Raw genomic sequence first — 21,608 nt, forward strand, 5'->3', positions numbered from 1 at the left:
TAGCGGGGTACCCCCCGCATTGGTCATTCTCACCTGTCCCCTTTTGGGGTGCTCAGGCGGTTTTTGGGGTGGGGGGCTAAAATGGTGTTAGGCCGGAGGGTTGTGGGAGTGTGCCACTGGCGGCCCCCTTTTTAGGGGTGCCTGCATTCTTCGCTTTGCGGGGGGTTGTCCCCTGGGGGGCTCCCCTCGGGTGGACTCTTACTTTCCCTGGGGTCCGCGTGGCGGCGCCATTTTGCCGTGTATGGTTTTCGCTATCCTCAGCGGCCATGTTTCTGTAGTCCGGCGGCCATGTTTTGGGGTCCCCTGTGTTACAGCAGCGGCCATTTTCTTGTAGTGCGGTGACGTGCAGGGGGGGGGGTCTCTAGTGTCAGTGTCGGCACTTCCTCTTTCTCTTTGAATGCAGTGTGGCAGGCTGTTTGATTCTGCCTCTGTTTTATACAGCGCTGCGGGTGCGCTGCTACTTGTGGTGGTCCGAGCAGTGTGCTGGATTTTTATTTTTTTAAATATATAATAATTTTTTTTTTTTTTCTTTTTGTGCACAGTGCAACTCCGTTTTTAACCATGGAGAGCCCCTGGAACGCATATCGCCACCTGACCCACTCCTTGAAGCTGCGAGACCCTCTGGGTCTCATTCTGCCCTGGCGGCCATGATGGTGGCCCTGTAGTCACTTGTGTCAAAGGTTGATATGGCCTAGCAAGAAGCGCCTCCCGCCTTCACCTGTATCCTCTGCCTCCTCAGTCTGAAGTGGATTTGGCCGCCATGGACGCGAGTCAGCCCACTAAGTCTGCGTCCACGCACCCTGAGTGCTCTAACAGTGAGGATAAATCCTCCTTCCCCGCAGCCGCGCTTGAAAAAGCACTTGTGGAGGCATTGATTGTGTCAGTGTGGGAAACTTTAAAGTTGGAGGACTCAGCTCATGCTGAGTCCGCGACGCAGGTGCAGTTTGGCACCCACAGATCTTCCAAGGTGACTAAGGGGTTTCCCTTTCCTGCCTATTTTGGCGAGATTGTCACTAGTCTGTGGGGTTCCCCGAAACGCATGGTTGTAATACCGAAGCGCTTCGCTAGGAGATATTCCTTTTGAGGAGTCTCTCCTGAAGAAACTTACTATTCCACCGTCGGTGGACTCTCAGGTTTCCAGGTTAAATAAGGCTACGCTTTTGCCGTTGGAGAATTCTCCATCCTTTAAGGATCCTGTGGAGAAGAGAGCGAAGGCTCTGGTCCGGTATCTTTTCACCGTGGCTGGTTCAATGTTGAGGCCAGTGTTTGCTATCACCTTTTGTATCCCAGACCTTAATGAAATGGGCAAAAGATTTACGCCAGGATCTGGAAGGGAGTCAACACCCTCCTGAGCTGGCGGATCAGTTGATCCAGGGATTACAGTACATTTGTAATGCATCTTTGGATGCAGCCCCCTTGGCCGGTAGGGTATCTGTGACGGTGGTGATTCTTTGCCGCATTATATGGTTGGAATACTGGACAGCCGACCAAGCTTCTAAAAAGGTGCTGACTGATCTACCTTTTGTAGGTGACCGCTTGTTCGGTGCCTCTATGGAGGAGATCATTAAGGGCCTTACTGGAGGGAAGAGTACTTTACCACCACAGGTATCCAAGGGCAAGGAACCTCGTAAACGTGGTCCTTTTTTCTCAGCTCATAAGCGGCCTTTTCGTCTGTCTGGATCGCAAGAAAAGGGTTTGAGATCCACCTGTAACTTTGCCGGAGGCTACAAGAGACCCTGAAATGGTAAGTCGAATGCGGGCAATACAGATTCCACAGACAAGCCTTTCCCCACTCTGAAGGGGCACCCTCACCCACATCTGGGGTGGGGGCGGATGTCTTCGCTTCTTTCTGGGCCCTTGGACCTTGCTCATTCAGGACAAATGGGTCCACGAGTTGATTCGGTTCGGCTACAAGATTGGTAAGGTTCTTTCCTTCCAGCTTGCGTCTGTCTCGCGATCGGCTGCAGGGCCTCTATGGGGCAATGCAGGACCTGTTAGCACAAGGAGTCATTGTGCCAGTTCCAGAGTCGCAACATTTTCAAGGTTTTTGTTCAAATCAGTTTTCTGTTCCCAGGAAGAAAGGCAAGGTTCGCCCGATCTTGGACCTCAAGGCTCTAAACCACTTTGTGCGGGTTCAGAGATTTCGGCTGGAGTCCATCCGCACAGTAGTGGCTTTCCTTTAATCAAGGCGATTTTATGGCTTCTATCGATCTCAAGGACGATTACCTTCATATTCCAATATATGTCGGGCATCAGTGCTTTCTTCGTTTTGCCATGGGCGAGCAGCATTATCAATTCGTGGCATTACCTGTTTGGTCTCCACTCAGCTCCTCGGTTGTTCACAAAGTTCTTTGCCCCAGTATTGGCCCTCCTTCGGCAGAAGGGGTTTGCGGTTACCTGAACGATCTGCTTCTGCATACAGAGTCTTTAGCTCTAGAAGTCGACTTGGACATCACTGGACACTGAATTTTTAGAAATCTGCTTCGACTCCATCCAACAAGCTGGACTACTTGGGTCTGACGCTGGATTCCACGTTGGCCTGGGTATTTCTTCCACAGGTGAAACTTCTTAAGTTGCAGGAGGTGATTCGGCTCCCTTTCAATTGTCGGTCGTCGCTCAGGAATTGGATGCAAGTGCTGAGACTGATGGTCTCCACCTTCGAGGCGGTTCAATTTGCTCAGTTCCATATCAGACATTTGCAAAGAGAGATTCTGGCCAAATAGAACTAGGATCCGCTGTCGCCGGATGATATGATCTTGTTGAGTCAAGGTACAGGGGGGGGGGGGGGTCTCTGATATGGTGGCTCCGCTGCCTGGCGATTCGCCTGGGCAAATCCTTTCTTCCCCTGTATTGGACAGTAATTTCCACGAATGCCAATTTGTCCGGATGGGGAGGTGTCCTAGGAGTATACTCGGCTCAAGGTGTTTGGACTCGAGGAGTGCAGTCTGCCGATCAACATACTGGAGATTTGGACGATCAGACTGTCTGTCCCAGTGGATGGATAGTTTGCAGGGATGCCCGGTGAGGATACAATTGGACAATGCTACAGCGGCTGGCATATGTCAAACAAACATAAAGGGGGCACAAGAAGTGGCCTGGGAAGTAGACGCACATTCCAGGGGTAGAGAATTGGCAAGTGGACTATCTCAGTCGGCAGACGTTGGATCAGGGAGAATGGTCTCTTCACCCGGTGGGGTTTCATCAGCTGTGTCTCCGGTGGGGGACCCCCAATGTAGACCTGTTGGGCTCCCGTCTCAACAGGAAGGTGCAGGCAGAGGTTTGTGTCAAGGTCTTAGGATCCTTTGGCCGATGCCGCAGATGCCCTGGTGGCCCCTTGAGGTCAGTATTGTCTGATTTACGCTTTTTCTCCAACGGGGGGTTTCTCTCGCCTGTTGGAGTTTCTACAATTAGGTGTAGATCAACGTTTGTTTTTTGGCACCATCAAGGGTCAGATTTCCGCTTTGGCCATATTTTTCCAAAGGCTGTTGGCGGCGAAGCTCTTGGTTCACACTTTTGTGCAGGGAGTTCGCCATCTGGCTCATATATATGCCACGTTCGTATATGTGAAGGGACTCCGTTTTTTTTTTTTTTGGGGGGGGGGGAATGGGGGATCTTATATTTTATGCGCTTGGGTGTAAAATTTATTTTTTACAATTAAAAACATTCTTTTCTCTTACGTCCTCTGACAGTCGCCGCCCACTCATTCAGTCTTCACCAATGGGTATTGACCTCTTATCCATAGGAGCAAGCTAGGCATAAGACTTGTTAAAAACAAAGTAATTTACATAGACACACCTATGGGGGCTGTCCCACTGGTCCAATACCCCCCTGCTATCAGCCATCCCAACTCAGTTTGTCTTCTGCCTAGTTAGGAGTAGGATAGGCTTCCCTGTGCTGGGGCTACAGTCTCAGCCTTCTTCTGTTTTATGATTTCATTTTCTCAAGTGTGTTTTTCTTACACTACTAGCTGTTTTTCTCAGCATTTAGTTAGTTGATTCTTCGGATGACGGCGTTGCGGAGCTGGGAGTCGCACTGGTCGTCCTGGCGTTCCAGGACAGAGGACCTTATGGAGTCCCAGCCCGCCATCGAGTGTTTAGCAGGCTATGCGTACGCCCTGGCCTTGCAAACGACCTATCCCTGTCCTCAGGGATGAAAGCCTGCGAGGTGGCCACCTCACTTGGACGTCTCACCCACGGTTCCGTGCGTTGTGAACGTCCTGCATTTTTGGCTATTGTGGTAGTATAGTGGGAGAGACTGCACAGCGCCGCCGGTCTCCACAGCGTGCGCTGATAGCCGACAGCCTCACCTAGACAATAAATGTATCACTCCGTCCGTCCTTTCCCCTCCCCTACTCGTGACGATACAGGGATCACGTGTCTTCCTCAGGGGAGGGGAAAGGACGGACAGAGCGATACAATATTGTCTAGGTGAGGCTATCGGCGCACGCTGTGGAGACCGGCGGCGCTGTGCAGTCTCTCCCACTATACCACGACGATTTCCACCATTTATTGATGCTATTGTCCAAGTGCATGTGTTGCACCTACAAATGTGAGTGAGATTTATCCACCTTTATTTAATAAAAGCGGATTGTTTAAGGATTTCATACACTATTGCAAGTCTTTTTGTTTGCATATATATACTGCATTGATTGACGCTGCACCCATTCACAAGGGGGTGCACGGCTGGCTGTCCACTGTGACACTCTGGTCACTTCTCTGTGGGAGCACAGATCACTTTAGGATTACATTTTGGACTTTGCTTATTGGCTTTTTGCACTTTGCACACTGGACTTTTATATCTATATATTTTCTCTTTTCTATGAGTATTATATTTACCACTTTATTAGCACTATTGGCACTTTAATATGTCACATATAAATATTTTGGGTTTTTAATAATTTAAGCACAAATGAATTAATTGATTTTTTATTTGCGCAACACTATATATTTATTTCAAATAAGCACACTATTATGAGAAGTGGAGTGTCTGTGGCAAATAACTGATCGATTTAGAGCCTCCAGGTCGCTCGCAGGACTTATTCCTTATACTTATAAGAAGAGGCCTAGGCTTTCTCTTTCTTCTGAATCAGATTCTGATATGGTTGCCGTAGACAGTGTGCCCCTTGAAGGGTCTCGTTCTTCCCAGTCTGATGGGGAGGATGAGGAGGGGGATGATTCCCCCCCTTTGACGGCCGAGGATCGCACAGCTAGGGCTGCGCTGATTACTGCTATTTAAAGATACACTACATTTGGAGAATGAGCCCAATCCTCCGGGCAAGCGGTCCTCTTTTGGTACCCGCAGATCCCGTAAGGCGGCGCAGGTGTTTCCTTGCCCCGCTTAGTTTCACGAAACTGTGAACCAACAATGCCGCAATTTGAAGCGCAATTTTGTGGTGCCTAAACTGTTTCAAGTCCGTTATCTCTTTGCGTCTCCCACGGATTTGCGCTGGACTGTGGCTCCTAAGGTGGATCACACTGTGTCCAGATTGAACAAGGCCACTCTGGTTCCCACCGAGGATTCCCCGGTTTTCCGGGACCCTACGGATAGGAGGCTGGAATCTCTTGCCCGCCATTCCTATATGGTGGCCGGCTCCATGCTAAAACCTATTTTCGCCTTCGTCATGGTGGCTCAGGCTGTGGCTGATTAGGCTAAGGTGCTCAAACGCACCCTTGTGACTGATTCTGCTCCCCCTACTACCTTGGAGATGGTGGACGAGATTTACCAAGGGGTCATGTATCTGTGTGTTGCAGCCTTTGATGAGGCCCCGTTGGCGGCTCGCCTATTGGGGGTCGCGGTACTCAACCGCCGTTTGATTGATCTGGTTGAAAAGCTGTTCGGCTGACCAGACTTCCAGGAAGACGGTATCTGACATCCCTTATGCGGGGAATCGTCTTTTTGGGGAATCCCTGGATGAATTGGTTAAAGGTATCACTGGGGGCAAGAGCACTCTACTGCCCCAGAATCCTAAGGGTAAGTTCTTCCACGGTAAGCGGGGCCCTTCCTTTAAACCACATCAGGGGTCCTTTCGTGCCTTCAAGTCTCAGGACAAGGGGAAACCCTTCAAGGGCCAGGGTGGCCAGAGAAAGCCCTGGGAGGGCAAGCCAAAGGCTGCCCAGGCTGGTGCGGCAGCTCAGTCCGCCACTGCCTGAAGGGGCGCCCTCACCCGTTTCAGCGGTGGGGGGATGTCTGCGCGGTTTCCTCCAACCTTGGCTGCTCCGGATTCCGGACAGGTGGGTTCAGGAAATCATTTGATCAGGCTACAAGATCGAATTCCTTTCGCGACCGGTGGACTGATTCTTTCCCTCAAATCTTCATTTGACCCCGAGATCGGTTGCAAGATCTTCATCGGGCGGTGCAGGATCTCCTCGCCCAGGGGGTTGTCGTCCCGGTGCCTCATCAGGACAGATTTCGGGGGTTCTATTGCAATCTGTTTACTGTGCCCAGTAAGGAGGGCAAGGTGTGTCCGATTCTGGACTTAAAAGCTCTGAACCGCTTCATGCGCGTTCACAAGTTCCGCATGGAATCGCTCCGCTCGGTGGTGGCCTTTTTGAGTCCGGGAGATTTCCTGGCCTCCATCGACTTAAAGGATGCGTATCTCCACATCCCCATATTCGAGGGTCATCAGAGGTACCTCCGATTCACTATTGCGGAGGAACGCTATCAGTTTGTGGCGTTACCTTTCGGTCTCGATTCGGCTCCAAGGGTGTTTACCAAAGTGTTGGCTCCTGTTTTGGGCCTGTTGCGGGCTCAGGGCATTGCGGTCTTGGGATATCTGGACGATCTCCTGTTAAGATCGAGTGCCAGTCAGAGCCTGCTGCGCGATCTGTCCACTACGGAGGTTCAGACGCTCAAGGAGTTCGGATGGACCATCAACGTTCAGAAGTCGACTGTCTCCTTCTGTTCATCTCCCATATCTGGGGATGGTCCTGGACTCTGCCCAAGCGAAGGTGTTTCTGCCGGAGGACAGGCTCCGGACCCTGCAGGACGAGGTGAGGTCCCTCAGGGACAACGAGTCCTCGTCACTCAGGACCTGTATGCGGTCCCTGGGGTTGATGGTGTCGGCCTTCAAGGCCATACCGTTTGCACAGTTTCACACGCGGTCTCTCCAGGCGGAGATACTGGCCTGATGGGACAGGCTCCCCCAGTCCTTGGACATGAGGGTGTCTGAGTCGCCAAACCAGAGTGAATCTTCTGTGGTGGCTCCAGTCTCCGGCCGTAGCGGAGGGAAAATCCTTCCGGCCGTTGCTGTGGACAGTGATTAACACGGATGCCAGCCTGTCGGGCTGGGGTGGCGTTCTGGGCATCCTGTCTGCCCAGGGCACTTGGTCGGTGGAGGAGTCCTCCCTAGCGATAGACATCTTGGAATTTCAAGCGATCAGGCTGTGCCTGCTCCATTGGTTGGATCATCTTCAGGGCCGCCTTGTACGGGTGCAGACGGACAATGCCACTGCGTTGGCTTGCATCAATCACCAAGGGGGCACCAGGAGTGCCCGGGCGGCCCAGGAAGTGACCAGTATTCCGTCTTGAGACTCACTTCCCGGTGATATCGGCAGTTCACATTCTGGGTGTGGAGAACTGGCAGGCCGATTATCTGAGCCGCCATACCCTGGACCAGGGGGAATGGTCCCTGCACCCGGAGGTGTTTTAGATGCTGTGTGCGAAATGGGGATACCCGGATGTGGATCTGTTAGCGCCCTGGCTAAACAACAAGGTGGCAAGGTTCTTGGCAAGAACACGTGATCCGCTGGCGGACGCCTCGGATGCGCTGGTGGTGCCTTGGCACCGGTATCATCTGATATATGCCTTTCCCCGATTCAGTTGTTTTCCAGGTTCCTGCGCAGGTTGGTCTCGGAACCGAAGTTGGTGATTCTGGTGGCCCCAGACTGGCCACGCCGGTCCTGGTACATGGACATCATTCAACTGGCCATCGAGCCTCCATGGCGCCTACCGTTACGAGATGATCTACTGTCTCGGGGACCGATCTTCCATCCTGCTTTATAGTCGCTGGCTTTAACGGCATGGCTGTTGAAACCCAGGTCCTGAGAGACAGGGGTCTCTCATCTGAGGTCGTTCCTACTTTGCTCAAGGCTAGGAAAGCCTCATCTGGTAAGATCTATTACTGTACTTGCAAGGCTTATTTTGCCTGGTATGAATTCAGAGGCTTCCCTCCTTGTGCCTACTCGGGGGCGAGGGTGTTGGCCTTCCTACAAACTGGTGTGGATCAGCGCCTGGCGTTGACCACGATTAAGGGCCAGTTGTCTGCACTGGCCGTCCTTTTTCAGCGCCCCTTGGCGTCGAACGCTTTGATTCGCACCTTTATTCAAGGTGTGCATCACTTGGCCCCTCCTCGGAGGGCGCCTTTACCCCCTTGGGACTTGAACTTGGTTCTATCCGTTTTGCAACGTCCTCCCTATGAAAACATCAGGGAAATTTCTTTGCCTCTGCTGTCAAAAAAGGTTGCTTTTCTAGTGGCGATCACTTCAGCACGCAGAGTGTCGGAATTGGCGGCTTTGTCTTGCCGCTCCCCTTACCTGGTGGTTCATAGGGATAAGGTGGTCTTGCGACCCAACCAGTCCTTCCTTCCAAAGGTGGTTTCTGATTTTCACCTCAATGAGGACATTGTTTTTCCTTCGCTTTGTGCGATTCCTAAACATCCTAAGGAGTTTGCCTTACATTCCTTGGATGTTGTCAAGGCGATCAGGGTTTACCTGTCGGCCACGGAATCCTTTTGAAAGTCGGATTCTCTTTTTGTCCTTCCTGAGGGACCTCGGAAGGGTATGGCTGCGTCTGCGGCGACCATTTCAAAATGGATCAGACAGACGATTGTACAGGCCTATTCGATCAAGGAACGGGCACCGCCCTTCCCTGTCAAGGTGCACTCTACCAGAGCGGTGAGTGCGTCCTGGGCTTTCCGGCATCAGGCTTCGGTGGCCCAGATGTGCAAGGCTGCGACCTGGTCGTCAGTGCACACCTTTTCAATGTTCTACAAACTTGATGTTCTGGCATCAGCAGATGCCTCCTTTGGCCGTAAAGTTCTGTGTGCGGCAGTACCTTAAGGGGACCCTGGTTTTGCGGGTCCCTGGCTGTTGGGGTAGTTTCCCTCTTTATTTGCTTTCCTGGGTGGTTGCTCCAGTTGAGCTTTTCTGTTGCCCAGAAGGATACCTTTCTGTTTACGTAAGGTTCCTTTCTCTGACGTGGGTACTGCGTTGCCTTTGTGACGGTTACGTTTTCCCACCCCTGATGTCTACACTGCTTTGGGACATCCCATTGGTGAAGACTGAATGAGTGGGTGGCGACTGTCAGAGGACGTAAGATAAAACTGAATTTTTGTAAAATCTTACCTTAAAATTCCTTTCTCTGAGTCCTCTGACAGTCGCCGCACCCGCCCCTCTATTTGGGGTTCTTTGGACTTTAACTGCTTGCTACCAAACTGAGTTTCGATTGCTGATAGCAGGGGGGTATTGGACCAGTGGGACAGCCCCCATAGGTGTCTATGTAAATGACTTTGTTTTTAACAAGTCTTATGCCTAGCTTGCTCCTATGGATAAGAGGTCAATACCCATTGGTGAATACTGAATGAGTGGGCGGCGACTGTCAGGACTCAGAGAAAGGAATTTTACGGTAAGATTTTACAAAAATTCAGTTTTTTCCATCCCTTGGGTAGGGGACAGGAAGTCCCCTATGGCAGTGGTCCTCAACTCTGGTCCTCAGGGCCCACTAACAGGCCAGATTTTAAGTATTACCTTGGGGAGATGCAGACTAGAGTACTGCAATCACTGATCAGCAAATTATATCACCTGGGATGTATTTCAGTTATCTTGCAAACCTGGCCTTTTAGTGGGCCCTGAGGACCAGGGTTGAGGACCACTGCCCTATGTGATTTATTTTTTTTCTCTTTTTTGGTGACCGGTTCCCTTTTTTAATGTCTACCCTGTGATCCACTGAATGTAATGCAGTGCACATCACACTGCATTACAATCTTTCCCAGCCTTGATGGCCGGGGAAACGAGGGGAAACGACGGGAACCTGGAAGTAACGTCCATGTTGCTTCTGGGTCAACCACTAGAAGGGGAGAAGAGTGGACGTGTCTCCATCTGCACTCCTCCCTCTAACCGCCGCCACCTACTATGCTGGTCCAAGGCCCGCAGATGGGCAAGTAAAGCCTGGGATACATAGCTGGGTGTGTGGAGTGATGCCATGGTGACCTGGCACATGGTATTTGTCGAGCCCTGAATACATGTACTTTGGCCCCTGGAGGCTAAGAATACTGGAAAGAAGTTTAAATGAGTGTTTAATTTTGATCTGGTAACTTTATTATATTGCTTATTATTCTTTAATGTAGTGGCTGCTTTCCTTTTTCTTTCAACATTTTGTTCATGTTCACCTGGTATCATAGTGCTTTGAAAAAGTATTTATAGCCCTTGAAATTTTCCACGTTTTTGTCATGTTACAACCAAAAACAAAAATGTGTTTTATTAGGATTTGATGTGATAGACCAACACAAAATGGCACATAATTGAGAAGTGGAAGAAAAGTTAAAGATGGTTTTCAAAAGGGTTTACAAATATCTGAAGTGTAGTGTGCATTTGTATTCAGCCTCTCTTACTCGGATACCCCTAACAAAAATCTGATGGAACCAATTGCCTTCAGAAGTCACCTAATTAGTAAAGTGTCCACCTGTGTAATTTAATCTCAGTATAAATGTAGCTCTTCTGTGAAGCCCTCAGAAGTTTGTTAGAGAACCTTGGTGAACAAACAGCATCATGAAGGCCAAGGAACACACCAGACAGGTCAGGGATAAAGTTGTGGAGAAGTTTAAAGCAGGGTTAGGTTATAAACAAATATCCCAAGCTTTGAACATCTCACGGAGCACTGTTCAACCATTCATTCAAAAATGTAGAGTATGGCACAACTGCAAACCTACCAAGACATGGCTGTCCACCTAAACTGACAGGCCGGGCAAGGAGAACATTAATTAGAGAAGCAGCCATGAGTCCCAAGGTAACTCTGGGGGAGCTGGAGAGATCCACAGTTCAGATGGTAGAATCTGTCCACAGGACAACTATTAGTCGTGCACTCCACAAATCTGGCCCTAATGGAAGAGTGGTAAGAAAGCCATTGTTGAAAAAAAGCCATAAGAAGTCCTGTATGCAAGAAGCCATGTGGGGCAACACAGCAAACGTAGAAGAAGCCATGTGTGGTGGAAAACTAACACTGCACATCACCCTGAACACACTATCCCAAACATGAAACATGGTGGTGGCAGCATGATGTTGTGGGTATACTTTTCTTCAGCAGGGACTGGGAAGCTGGTCAGAGTTGATAGGAAGATGAATGGAGCCAAATGCAGGACAATCTTAGAAGAAAACCTGTTTGAGTCTGCAACAGTGTTAATTGTGGCAGCAAATTTCAATTAAGTTTTAGTCTTAGGACTAAAATGGCATTTTAGTTTTAGTCCCATTTTAGTCTTCTGCAAGTGTTTTAGTTTTAGTCGTATTTAGTCGACTAAAACTCCAGTATATTTTAGTCGACTAAAACGCCCTACATTTTAGTCGACTAAAACTCCTTTTAGTCATCTATAATCAAATGGGTGTAGTTCAATTGTAATTTGTAATGCATTATTTAAGCATTTCTCTACAATTTCCAAACTCATTATATACTACTGCTGGTCCTGGAGTGAAAAATCTAATATGTTATTATTTATGCTTTGAGCATGCACCAGTGTTAATTTTTGGCAGCAAATTTCGATTTAGTTTTAGTTATAGTCTTTTGACTAAAATGCCATTTTAGTTTGTCGTATTTTAGTCATCTGAATTGTGTTAGTCGACGAAAACGTTTTAGTCAGTTTTAGTCGACTAAATTAACACTGGTCTGCAAAAGACTTGAGCAGAGGTTCACCTTCCAGAGCAGGACAATGACCCTAAACATACAGCCAGGGCTATAATTGAATAGTTTTAGATCAAAGCAAATTCATGTGTTAGAATGGCCCAGTCAAAGTCAAGACCTAAATCCAATTGAGAATCTGTGGCAGGACGTGAAAACTGCTGTTTACTCTCCATCCAATCTGACTGAGCTTGAGCTATTTTGCAAAGAATGGGCAAAAATTTGCCTCTCTAGATGTTCAAAGCTGGTAGAGACATACCCAAAAAGACTTGCAGCTGTAATTGCAGCAAAAGGTAGTTCTACAAAGTATTTACTCGGGGGCTGAATACAAATGCACGCCACACTTTTCAGATATGTATTTGTAAAAAAAAAATTGAAAACCATTTATTTTCCTTTGACTTCACATTTACGTGCAAGTTTATGTAGGTCTATCAGTGTTTCACAACTTTTTTCCAGTCAAGGCACCCTTTTAAAATTATGCACAATCTCGGCATCCCATTTTAAAATGTAAAAAACAAAACCAATAGTTTCACATATTGCAGCACATCCACACACGACACCCAACATTAGAGCGGATTTATTCTTCCAAAGTAAATACACCTGTGCACATTGCAATACTACTGTGCAAGCACCAATGTTTCTCTTCTCCCTCAGTTTTTCTCCCTCACTCTGCTATTGTGACCCCAGTGCTGATGGAGAGGTACAGTGGAGGGACAAACAAGGATGCTGTGCAGGTTTTCCTCATTCTTGGCCTCATTGGCTGTTGTGCACCATTACAACCTTCTGGCCACTGGTGTCCTAATGAAAACCTGTGGCTTTGTGTAACTAAAAGGAAGGCTTCGTCCACCTGCTGGCTTGTATACAATTTTTGGGCAATTTTTAGGTATTTTGCCAAGGCACCCCTGGAAAAAAAATCTTAAGGTGCCCCAGGATGCCTGGGCACCCTGGCTGAAAAAGGCTAGTCTATCACAAAATCTCAATAAAATGACAAAATGTGCAATATTTCAAGAGGAATTTCACACCTCCTGTGTGAGGGATCGGTTGGATGGTTAGCCACATGAACATAAATAAAAGATAACTGTCAACCCTATAGATTGGTGTAACGCCAATTAGGAAAGATATTTAATGCATAGTTTTATTCATGTGAAACAATTATAATTGTGATCTCTCTAGCTATTCATCCACCAGGACCTTCATTGGTAAGACCAATTCTCCCACGAGAGAGGAGTGCCATGGACCGAGTCATTGAATATCTGGTCGGAGATGGTCCTCAGAACAGGTAATAGCATCTAATACAAAAAGTAACGTCATGGGTATTTTTTTCCTTTTAGGTCTTTTTGTATTAAACATTGACCCCATTAAGCTTATAACAAAACACCAAAATGGCTTGTGAGCATATATATCGGTTGTGCAGTTCAAAAGTGATTTCAAGATCGGTTATGGCCTACTTTTCTAAAACGTTATGGTGGACCTGTACTTAAAAGAAAAAACATAGATGGTTTGGGTAGGTGCGCATATTACATAGTTTTGGTAAGTCTAAAGTTGATTGTATAATCAGGTTGCAATGTGTCCGGTTGTAATGTGTATGGTGAGCCTAACTAGTACCATACATATCAACCCTTTTGCCTTCAATTTTTCCTGAAATACAGCAATGCACTTCCTGATATGTGAGATAAGCTGACCATAGATGAACCGAAATCGGGCCAGTTCAGCAGGGACAGGCTAATTTGAGCCATCTATGGCTGTTTCTGATAGACTTCTCTCGAACGGGCTTGTTGGAATATTTATTTTTAGTCCAGTGCTGGTGCCAATCTGGTGTGGTAAAGAGTCCCTGCAGTCAGAATACAGTAACACTCTAGGAAGGTTGCCTCAATCCACCTTGTTTGTGTGGATGAGGAACCCATTAAGTTATTTTTGTTCTGGCTGCTGGCTAATCTAAACTGATCTATGTATGGCCAGCTTTTGCCTAGTCACTCCTATGTCTACAATAAGGAAGGAACTACAGTGTTACTGGTGTTTTTGGGGAAAAAAGGAAAGGTGAGGCACTAAGAGGTCCCGAATAACCAAATATGAAGCGAGGAGAGGGAGAGGGCGACAGCCTTCTAGAGGTAAAGAACGAATGTGGATAGAAAAACATGTTGAGGAAGTTGATAAAAAAAAATATAAGAATTATATCCAACATTTGTTAATCCTTCCTTTTGTTGCAAATGGTTCTTACTATGTGTTATTTCTACCACTAAGACCAATCTTTTATGGTTATCTGTTACTGAATTTTTGTATCAATGTTCATTAGAAACAAAAATGTATTAAAAAAATATATGAAAATACTCACTTTAGGAAGTTAAGATGGTGCTTAACGTCTCGGGGGGTAGGATCTCGCTCAGGCTCTATGGAGGGCAGCTGATAAAAGTAGGACAGAGATGCCTATGATGCGATGTCAGCGGCTGCAGGCAGAGTGCCAGGCTGCTCGAAAACTGACATTGGATGCAGATGGCTGTGTGGTGGATGAGCGTGTCAATGGATGGAGTGTAACAGCGGCTCCAGGTGGAGTGACTGGCTGCGATTGAGGATGCCGGGCTGCATGGAGGCAGAGGCTGACCATTGCGGGCTCTCTGGCAGTGTGGCTGTTTCACTGTGTGTGATGATGAAACTCCATAGTGAGGTGGAGGCTGTGACGGCTGCTGTCTGACCAAAGGCAGGGGGCCGACTACCCTGCAGTGTATCGGCATCCTGAACCTGTCAGCTGGGCTCGGGATCTCTACGACGTGGAGCAGGAACCATCCGACTTTTAGTGTGTGTTCTCTTTTGAACAGAAGCCAGTCCAACAACTGGCTTCTGTTGAACAGTCATGCTGGAAAACCAGCGTTCCATGACGATTGCAGCCAATGGGAAGTCCCCCTGTCAGACCATGGCACAGTGGGTGATATCCTAACATCAACATCACTTTTTTTTTTTTTCTGCATGTGTATATCCAGTTTTTTAGGATCTCCACGCTTAACCCGTCTATGCGTTCTGCACCTCTTCTGCTGCTTCTTTAATACAAATACCGGTAGCCAGGGGCACATGTAGCATAAGGAAATAAAACCCTGTTTCATAACCAAGCTGGACCAAGTCACAGAGCGTTTGGATTTCGTGAACTCATTCACAAAATTCAAACGCGTCTGTGAATGAGCAGCAGAGGCGAGGGGCAGACAGAGCTGCTGTATGTGCTTATCTCCTCTTAGTTTGAAGGCCATCCCCAAAACTCTATACAGCTGTCAAATGTAAATGGGAAGTCCAGGAGGTTTCATGCTCCTCAATGGACTTAACACATAGTATGCCTGAACATTTTACAAAGTGTCGAAATTCCTGGAGTTCAGCTTTAGGTCTCAAGCTTCATGTCTTCAGGTTTCTTTTTGTTTGCATTCTAAAATTTGCCATCCACTTTTTGCACTCCTTAAAGAGGTTGTAAACCCACATTTTTTTTTTCACTCTGAAAGAGAAACACATAATGAGCTAGTATACATTGCATACTAGCTCATTATGAAATACTTACCTTAGAACGAGCCCCTGCCGTGCCGCCCGCTTACCTCTGACGGGCGACATGTTCAGTCGCCCATCTTCCGGGATCGCGGCATCCGGCCATCTGATTGGCCAGAGCCGCCGTGACGTCACGCACGCGCCAACGGTCACGGCACGGGGCTCTGAAGGAACGGCACCAGCGGCCGTTCCTTCAGAGCGCATGCGCCAGTGACGTCCCTGGCTGCATGTAAGGTAAATATCTCATGTTTAGGAGGTATTTACAGTACCTATAGGTAAGCCTTATCATAGGCTTACCTATAGGTACAACTTGCAGAGGAGGGTTTACTTCCTCTTTAAGCTAGCATAAGATGGAACGTATTTCTCTATTGTTCATTGACAGACGCAGTCTCTGATCTTCATATCAGTAAGGTTATTCTTCCTCCTACAGGAGTAGGACACTAGGCAGAAAAAAAGTTCTGGCTACGCCTATGGGCAGTCACAGGGGGTGGTATACCCTCTCTCTCCCTGCTATTGGATGTCAGTTTTAATATGCCTACTCAGGAGTAAGGACCTAGTTCCTTGCTGGGATCTCTGGTCCTGGCAAAGTTTTTTTTCTAGGTCATTTTTTTTTTTGTTTGCTTTTTCTCTGGATTTTTCTCCTGGGAGACCTACAAGCAACTATGCTGGATCTGGGCGACTGGCTGGATGTATAGATCCAGTGGTCACCCCAGCTTGCCACTGAGCGTGCTCAGACCTTAGCTCTGCGTTGTCGGCCGCGACATAGTCCCACTGGGCAGGGACTGGCGTCGCACACGACAGGGTCTAGGCCCGAGCCGCAGTGTTCCTATTTGGCTGCGAGCCCCCCACTTTGGCAGGGAGGGGTTCTGTTAGGTCCTGTTCCGGTATGGTGAGTAAATGTTCCCCCCCTCTTCTGGCAGATTTTGCCCCCCCCCACTACTGGGGTGTTGGGACGTTGGTGACTACTCCCTGGGGCTGAGTCCGAGCTTCAGGCCGCCAGTGGGGGGGGGGGGGGGGCGCTGGTGACTAACGATTGTGCAGTGGTGGGGTTTCTACCGGTCACTCCAGGGGTCACCTTCCAGTCGATTCCATTCAGTAGGCTGGGGGTGGGGTCCCCAGGAGCACCACAGGCCTCCATGTTCTTGTACCAACATGTGCTTTGCATGCAGCGGCGGCCATCTTGGTACACCCAGTGCCATTTTCAGGTGGATTTCGCATAGGAATTACTGAATGGGAGTTCCCGGAGGCGTTTTTGTGGGTGGAGCTCTCTCTATACCCTGGTGCTGATCTCCAGATCTTTCTTTTGGGATCGAGATCGCTGCTGACACGTGTGCACAGACGTTCTTGGTTTCCTGGGACATCTTTACTGTAGGCTGGTGAGTCTGGGGGGTCTCCAGTGCATGCTGCCTGTCCTCGTGGGGGCGCTGTAGCGCGGTGGGATGTTTTTAAAAGGAAAAAAACAAACAACTTTCTCTATCGTTCATTGACGGACACAGTTCCTGATGCATATCAGTAGTTATACTGCCCCCTACATGAGTAGGACACTAGACAGAAAAAAAATTCTGGCTACGCCTATGGGCAGTCCCAGAGGGTACACCCTCTTCCTGCATAGGATGTTAGTTTTAATCTGTCTAGTCGGGAGTAAGGACCTAGGGACGCTGGGATCTTTTTTTTCTAGTTAAGTTTTTTTTAAATTTAGCTTTTCCATATTTCTTCCTGTGAGATCTACAAGCAACTAAGCCAGATCTTGGCAACGGGCTGGATGTATAGATCCAGTGGTCACCCCAGCCGGCCAACGAGCGTTCGCAGACCTTAGCTCCCCGCTGGGTCTGCCACGACAAAGTCCCACTGGACGGGGACTGGCCCCGCGAGTTAAACGTCTCGACAGGTCACACACGACCGAGTCTAGGCCGGAGTCCCAGCGTTCCTATTTGGCCGACAACCCCCCCCTCTTCCGCGGAAAGGGGTTCTGTCAGGAGATGGCGTCCGCCTGTTTCGGTATGGTGAGAAAATGTTGGGGTGGACGCGGGCCCTTCCCTGGGACGGTCTGACCCTAACAATCCCGGGTTCCCCTCTGTCCTGTCATGCCCCTCCACCTACTCCCCCCCCCCCCCTTACTACTGGGGGCTTTTGGGCCTACTCCTGGTGGCCAGGACCACGGGCAGGGGGCGCCGTCGGCGACGGACAAACGATCGTGTGTGTGGGGGGGGGGTCTCTACCTGTCACTTTAGGGCCCACCTTCCAATCAAACCCGTTCTGGAGTCTGAGGGGTCCCCACGAGGGTCCTCAGTTGCTCTGCAGGGCCACCAATTTCTGGTAGCCTCATGTGCTGAGGAGATTGGCGGCCATCTTGGTATACCCGGCACAACCATTTTGCGGTGGCTTTTTCTAACAAGAATCAGGATGGGAGTTCCTGGAGGCGTTTTTGCGGGCGGACCCCCTCCCTATACCCTGGGCTGCTCTTCAGATCCTCCCCTTTTGGATCAAGATTGCTGCTGACACGTGCTGTGCAGCCATTCTGGGCCTACCTGGACAATCTGCTTCTCCGTGCGGAGTCCCCTATGGTGCTGGAAACACATTTTGAAATCCACAAGAGAACTCCTGGAGGAGTTCGGGTGGATTCTGAACCCTCAGAAGTGGTCCTTGGTCCCTTCCATGAGACTGGACTACTTGGGCCTGACTTTGGACTCAGCAGGTTATCTGCTTAGGGAGTCTGGTCCCTGGAGGAATCCAGATTACCGATTTAATGTTTTGAAGCTGAGGCCGATCCGGCTTTGCCTAGTCCATTGGACCGGGTGCCTGCAGGGTTCCCAAGTGCGCATTCAATCGGACAATGCCACAACCGTGGCTTATGTCAATCACCAAGGGGGCACCAAAAGTGTCCTTGCGGCCTTGGAAGTGGCAGGCATCCTTTTATGCGTAGAATGCTTTTGTTCCAGCTCTCTCCGCTGTTCACATTCCAGGAGTGTAAAATTGGCAGGTGGATTACCTCAGTCGACAGGCCTTGGATGCAGGGGGGGAATGGTCCCTCCATCTATAGTTGTTCCAGCAGTTGTGCTTTCGTTGGGGATCTGTTGGCGTCTCGGGCCAACAGAAAAGTACAGAGGTTTGTGGCCCGCTCCCGGGATCCTCTGTCAGACGACGCATACGGGCTGGTGGCCCCGTGGGGTCAGTATCAGCTGATGTATACCTTTCCTCATCTCAAGTTGCTGCCAAGACTTCTTTGCAGGATTGAGGAGGAAGGGATTCCAGTCAACGTTGTGGCTACGTACTGGCCTCGCTGAGCTTGGTATGCCGACCTGGTCAGGCTAGTCACGGACACTCCTTGGAGACTTCCTCTCGGGGAGGACTTGCTGTCTCAGGGGCAAATATTCCATCCTGCTTTACGGTCGCTGGCTTTTTTAACGGCTTGGCTGTTGGAAGCCAGGTACTGAAGGACAAGAGGTCTGCTTCAGTGATTCCTACTCTGCTTAAAGCTAGGAAAGCGACTTCTAAAGATCTATCGTACGTGGAAGGCGTATATTGCGTGGTGTGAGTCTCTTGGGGCTCCCCCTCGTTCTTGGTGGCTCAGATCTTGGCTTTTCTTTAACGGGCAGTTGATCAAAAGTTCGCCTTGAGTACTATCAAGGGGCAGGTCTCGGCCTTGGCACTTTTCTTCCAAAGGCCATTAGCCACCCATTACCTGGTGCGTACCTTTATCCAGGGCTGGGGGCGACACCTGATACCTCCGGTGCGACCTCTGTTGCCACCTTGGGACCTTAATTTGGTGAGGTCGGTTCTCCAGAAACTTCCCTTTGAAAGTATTCGGGAGATTCCCCTACTTACCCTATCCTAGAATCCTAGAAGGTGGCCTTCTTGGTGGCTATTACTTCTGTGCGCAGGGTGTCGGAACTGGTGGCGTTGTCCTGTCATCGTATCCGTCCCCCCCCCCCCCCCCCCCCCCCCATCTGGTGGTTCACAGGGATGAAGTGGTACTTCCTCCGGATCCGTCCTTCCGAAGGTGGTTTCCAGTTTTCACTTGAATGAAGACATCGTGTTTCCCACTTTGTGTCCTAAGCCAAAGCATCCTAAGGAATTTGCACTGCATACTTTGGATCTGGTTTGGGCAATCAGGGTGTACTTGGCGACTACTGAGTCTTTTCGAAATTCAGATTCGCGCTTTGTGATACAGATGACCCTAAGAAAGGGCTGCTTGCATCTGCTGTGACTATTTCCAGATGGATCAGACACAGTGGTGCAGGCTTATTCAATTAAGGGTCAGGTTCCTCCTTGTTAAGGCGCACTCTACTCGGGAGCTTAGTGCTTCCTGGGCCTTTCGCCATCAGGCATCTGTGCTTCAGGTTTGCAAAGCAGGTACCTGGTTATCTGTTCATAGCGTTACAAAAGTTTATAAGGTGGATGTGCTGGCATCTGCAGATGCCTCTTTTGGCTGCAAAAGTTTGCAGGCTGCTGTTTAAGGGGGCTCTTAGCCTCCCTTGAGGGTTGTTATGGTTTTCAGGTGGGTCTCATCTTGTTCTGATTGAGTCCTAGGTTGCCTGGTTGGCTATGGTTTAGCCCTGGGGACTTATTTTTCTGCTGTCCCACCCCTCGTTTTATGGCACTGTTTTTTTCACGTCCCTACTGATATGAAGATCAGAGACTGCATCCATCAATGAACGATAGAGAGAATTGGATTTTTGTCCTACTGTACAATCCTATTCTCTGAAGTACCCGCCCCTCTATTTTTGAGTTGGGTTGGTATTTTCTCTGACACTGCTTTGATACAAAACTGACATCCTATAGCAGGGAGAGAGAGGGTATACTCCCTTGGGACTGCCCATAGGGGTAGCCAGAACTTATTTCTGCCTAGTGTCCTACTGTAGGGGGCAGCATAACCCTCATGATATGAAGATCAGAAACTGCGTCCGTCAATTAACTTCAGAGGAAAGTATTTTATGGTAACATAAAAATCCAATCTTTCTTAATCGGCCATCTAGCTGATCAAAAATAAACAAAAACGATTCCCCAATCCACAAGTTGTGGTAGATGGAGGAATCCTCCCTGCTGCGCTATTGTATTCTAACAGCGGGGACTCCTTGGCTGCCAGAATACACCGATTAGTACTGCAGATGATTGTCTGCAGCACTGTTTGTACAAGAAATTTTCAACATTCCTGTTCAAAAGAAGCCAACTGGTAAATTGACTTCAGCAAAAAAAAATTCAGCATTTAACGTAGGCAATCCACCCAATAGGTCCACAAAGAGTAATGTCAAAAATGGTGACTCTCCGAAATAAAGAACTTGCACTGTGCAAGGAAAAATTTGTGTCCTCCACCTCTATGCACTCACGAGATGGCTATTGAATATCAGCATAAAATGTTAGTAATCCACCCATTAAGTTAGCAGAAATATACACGCTCCCCACTATGGAACATTACGATCCGGAAGGAGATTGACTAAAAAAGTCACACAGAGCCTAGAAGTACACCATATAGTGTAGTATTTTTTGTATAAATGAATCGCAAAATCAAGAATCCAGTATGAGCTTCAATTGCATGGAGTATATATATATATATATATATATATATATATATATATATATATATATATATATATATATATATATATATATATATATATATATATATATATATATATATATATATATATATAAAAAAAAAAAAACTTTAAAGACTTACACAGTTGGCCACCATCCCCAAAATCGGAAGCGGTGGCATGACGTCAGCACGCAGGCCCCGCCAAAATCCTTTCATGTGCTTGCACATCTTCAAGGGACACGTATTATCAGTCCCTCGTCGGGTGAATGCAGACAGCAACCTTCCGCTCTATGGCCAAACACCTGTGGGCGCCAGCATGAAATTTCTCAGTCTGCCAGGTGTAGAATCAAAGCTAAGAGTTTGTAATCTTAACAAATATTGCTGCTGGTGTGTGGCCAGCTATAGTTTTTCAAGCCCTAAATGTATTTACATGTAAGGTTTTGAAAGCAATTGCTATGCATATACAATAGTTTCATGTTGGTCTTATTAACACTAGGCAGAATAAATGTAAAAAAAATACAGGATCTATATGGGAATACATATTAGATTTCATGGATCATTAATACTTATAATAGCATTTCTATACCCATTAAATAAGTTGCAAATGTGTTAGTCAAGCAGTCATTAATTTGATCATCATTAAAATGGAGAGTGAATGAAATATAATCAT

At 48.2% G+C, this 21,608-nt stretch overlaps 1 protein-coding gene across 1 annotated transcript in view; it reads left to right on the top strand.

Moving 5' to 3' along the window:
- The window catches only part of LNPK (lunapark, ER junction formation factor), a 215,686-nt gene that overhangs the window by 180,184 nt on the left and 13,894 nt on the right, over window positions 1–21,608 (top strand). The window contains exon 9 of the mRNA XM_082261778.1: window positions 13,057–13,162. Within this exon, the coding sequence (XP_082117904.1) occupies window positions 13,057–13,162 (106 nt within the window). The remainder of the gene's footprint in view (window positions 1–13,056; window positions 13,163–21,608) is intronic.

Source organism: Pelophylax lessonae (genome assembly GCF_965119305.1).
Source record: "Pelophylax lessonae genome assembly, chromosome: 6".
Classification (NCBI taxonomy): domain Eukaryota; kingdom Metazoa; phylum Chordata; class Amphibia; order Anura; family Ranidae; genus Pelophylax; species Pelophylax lessonae.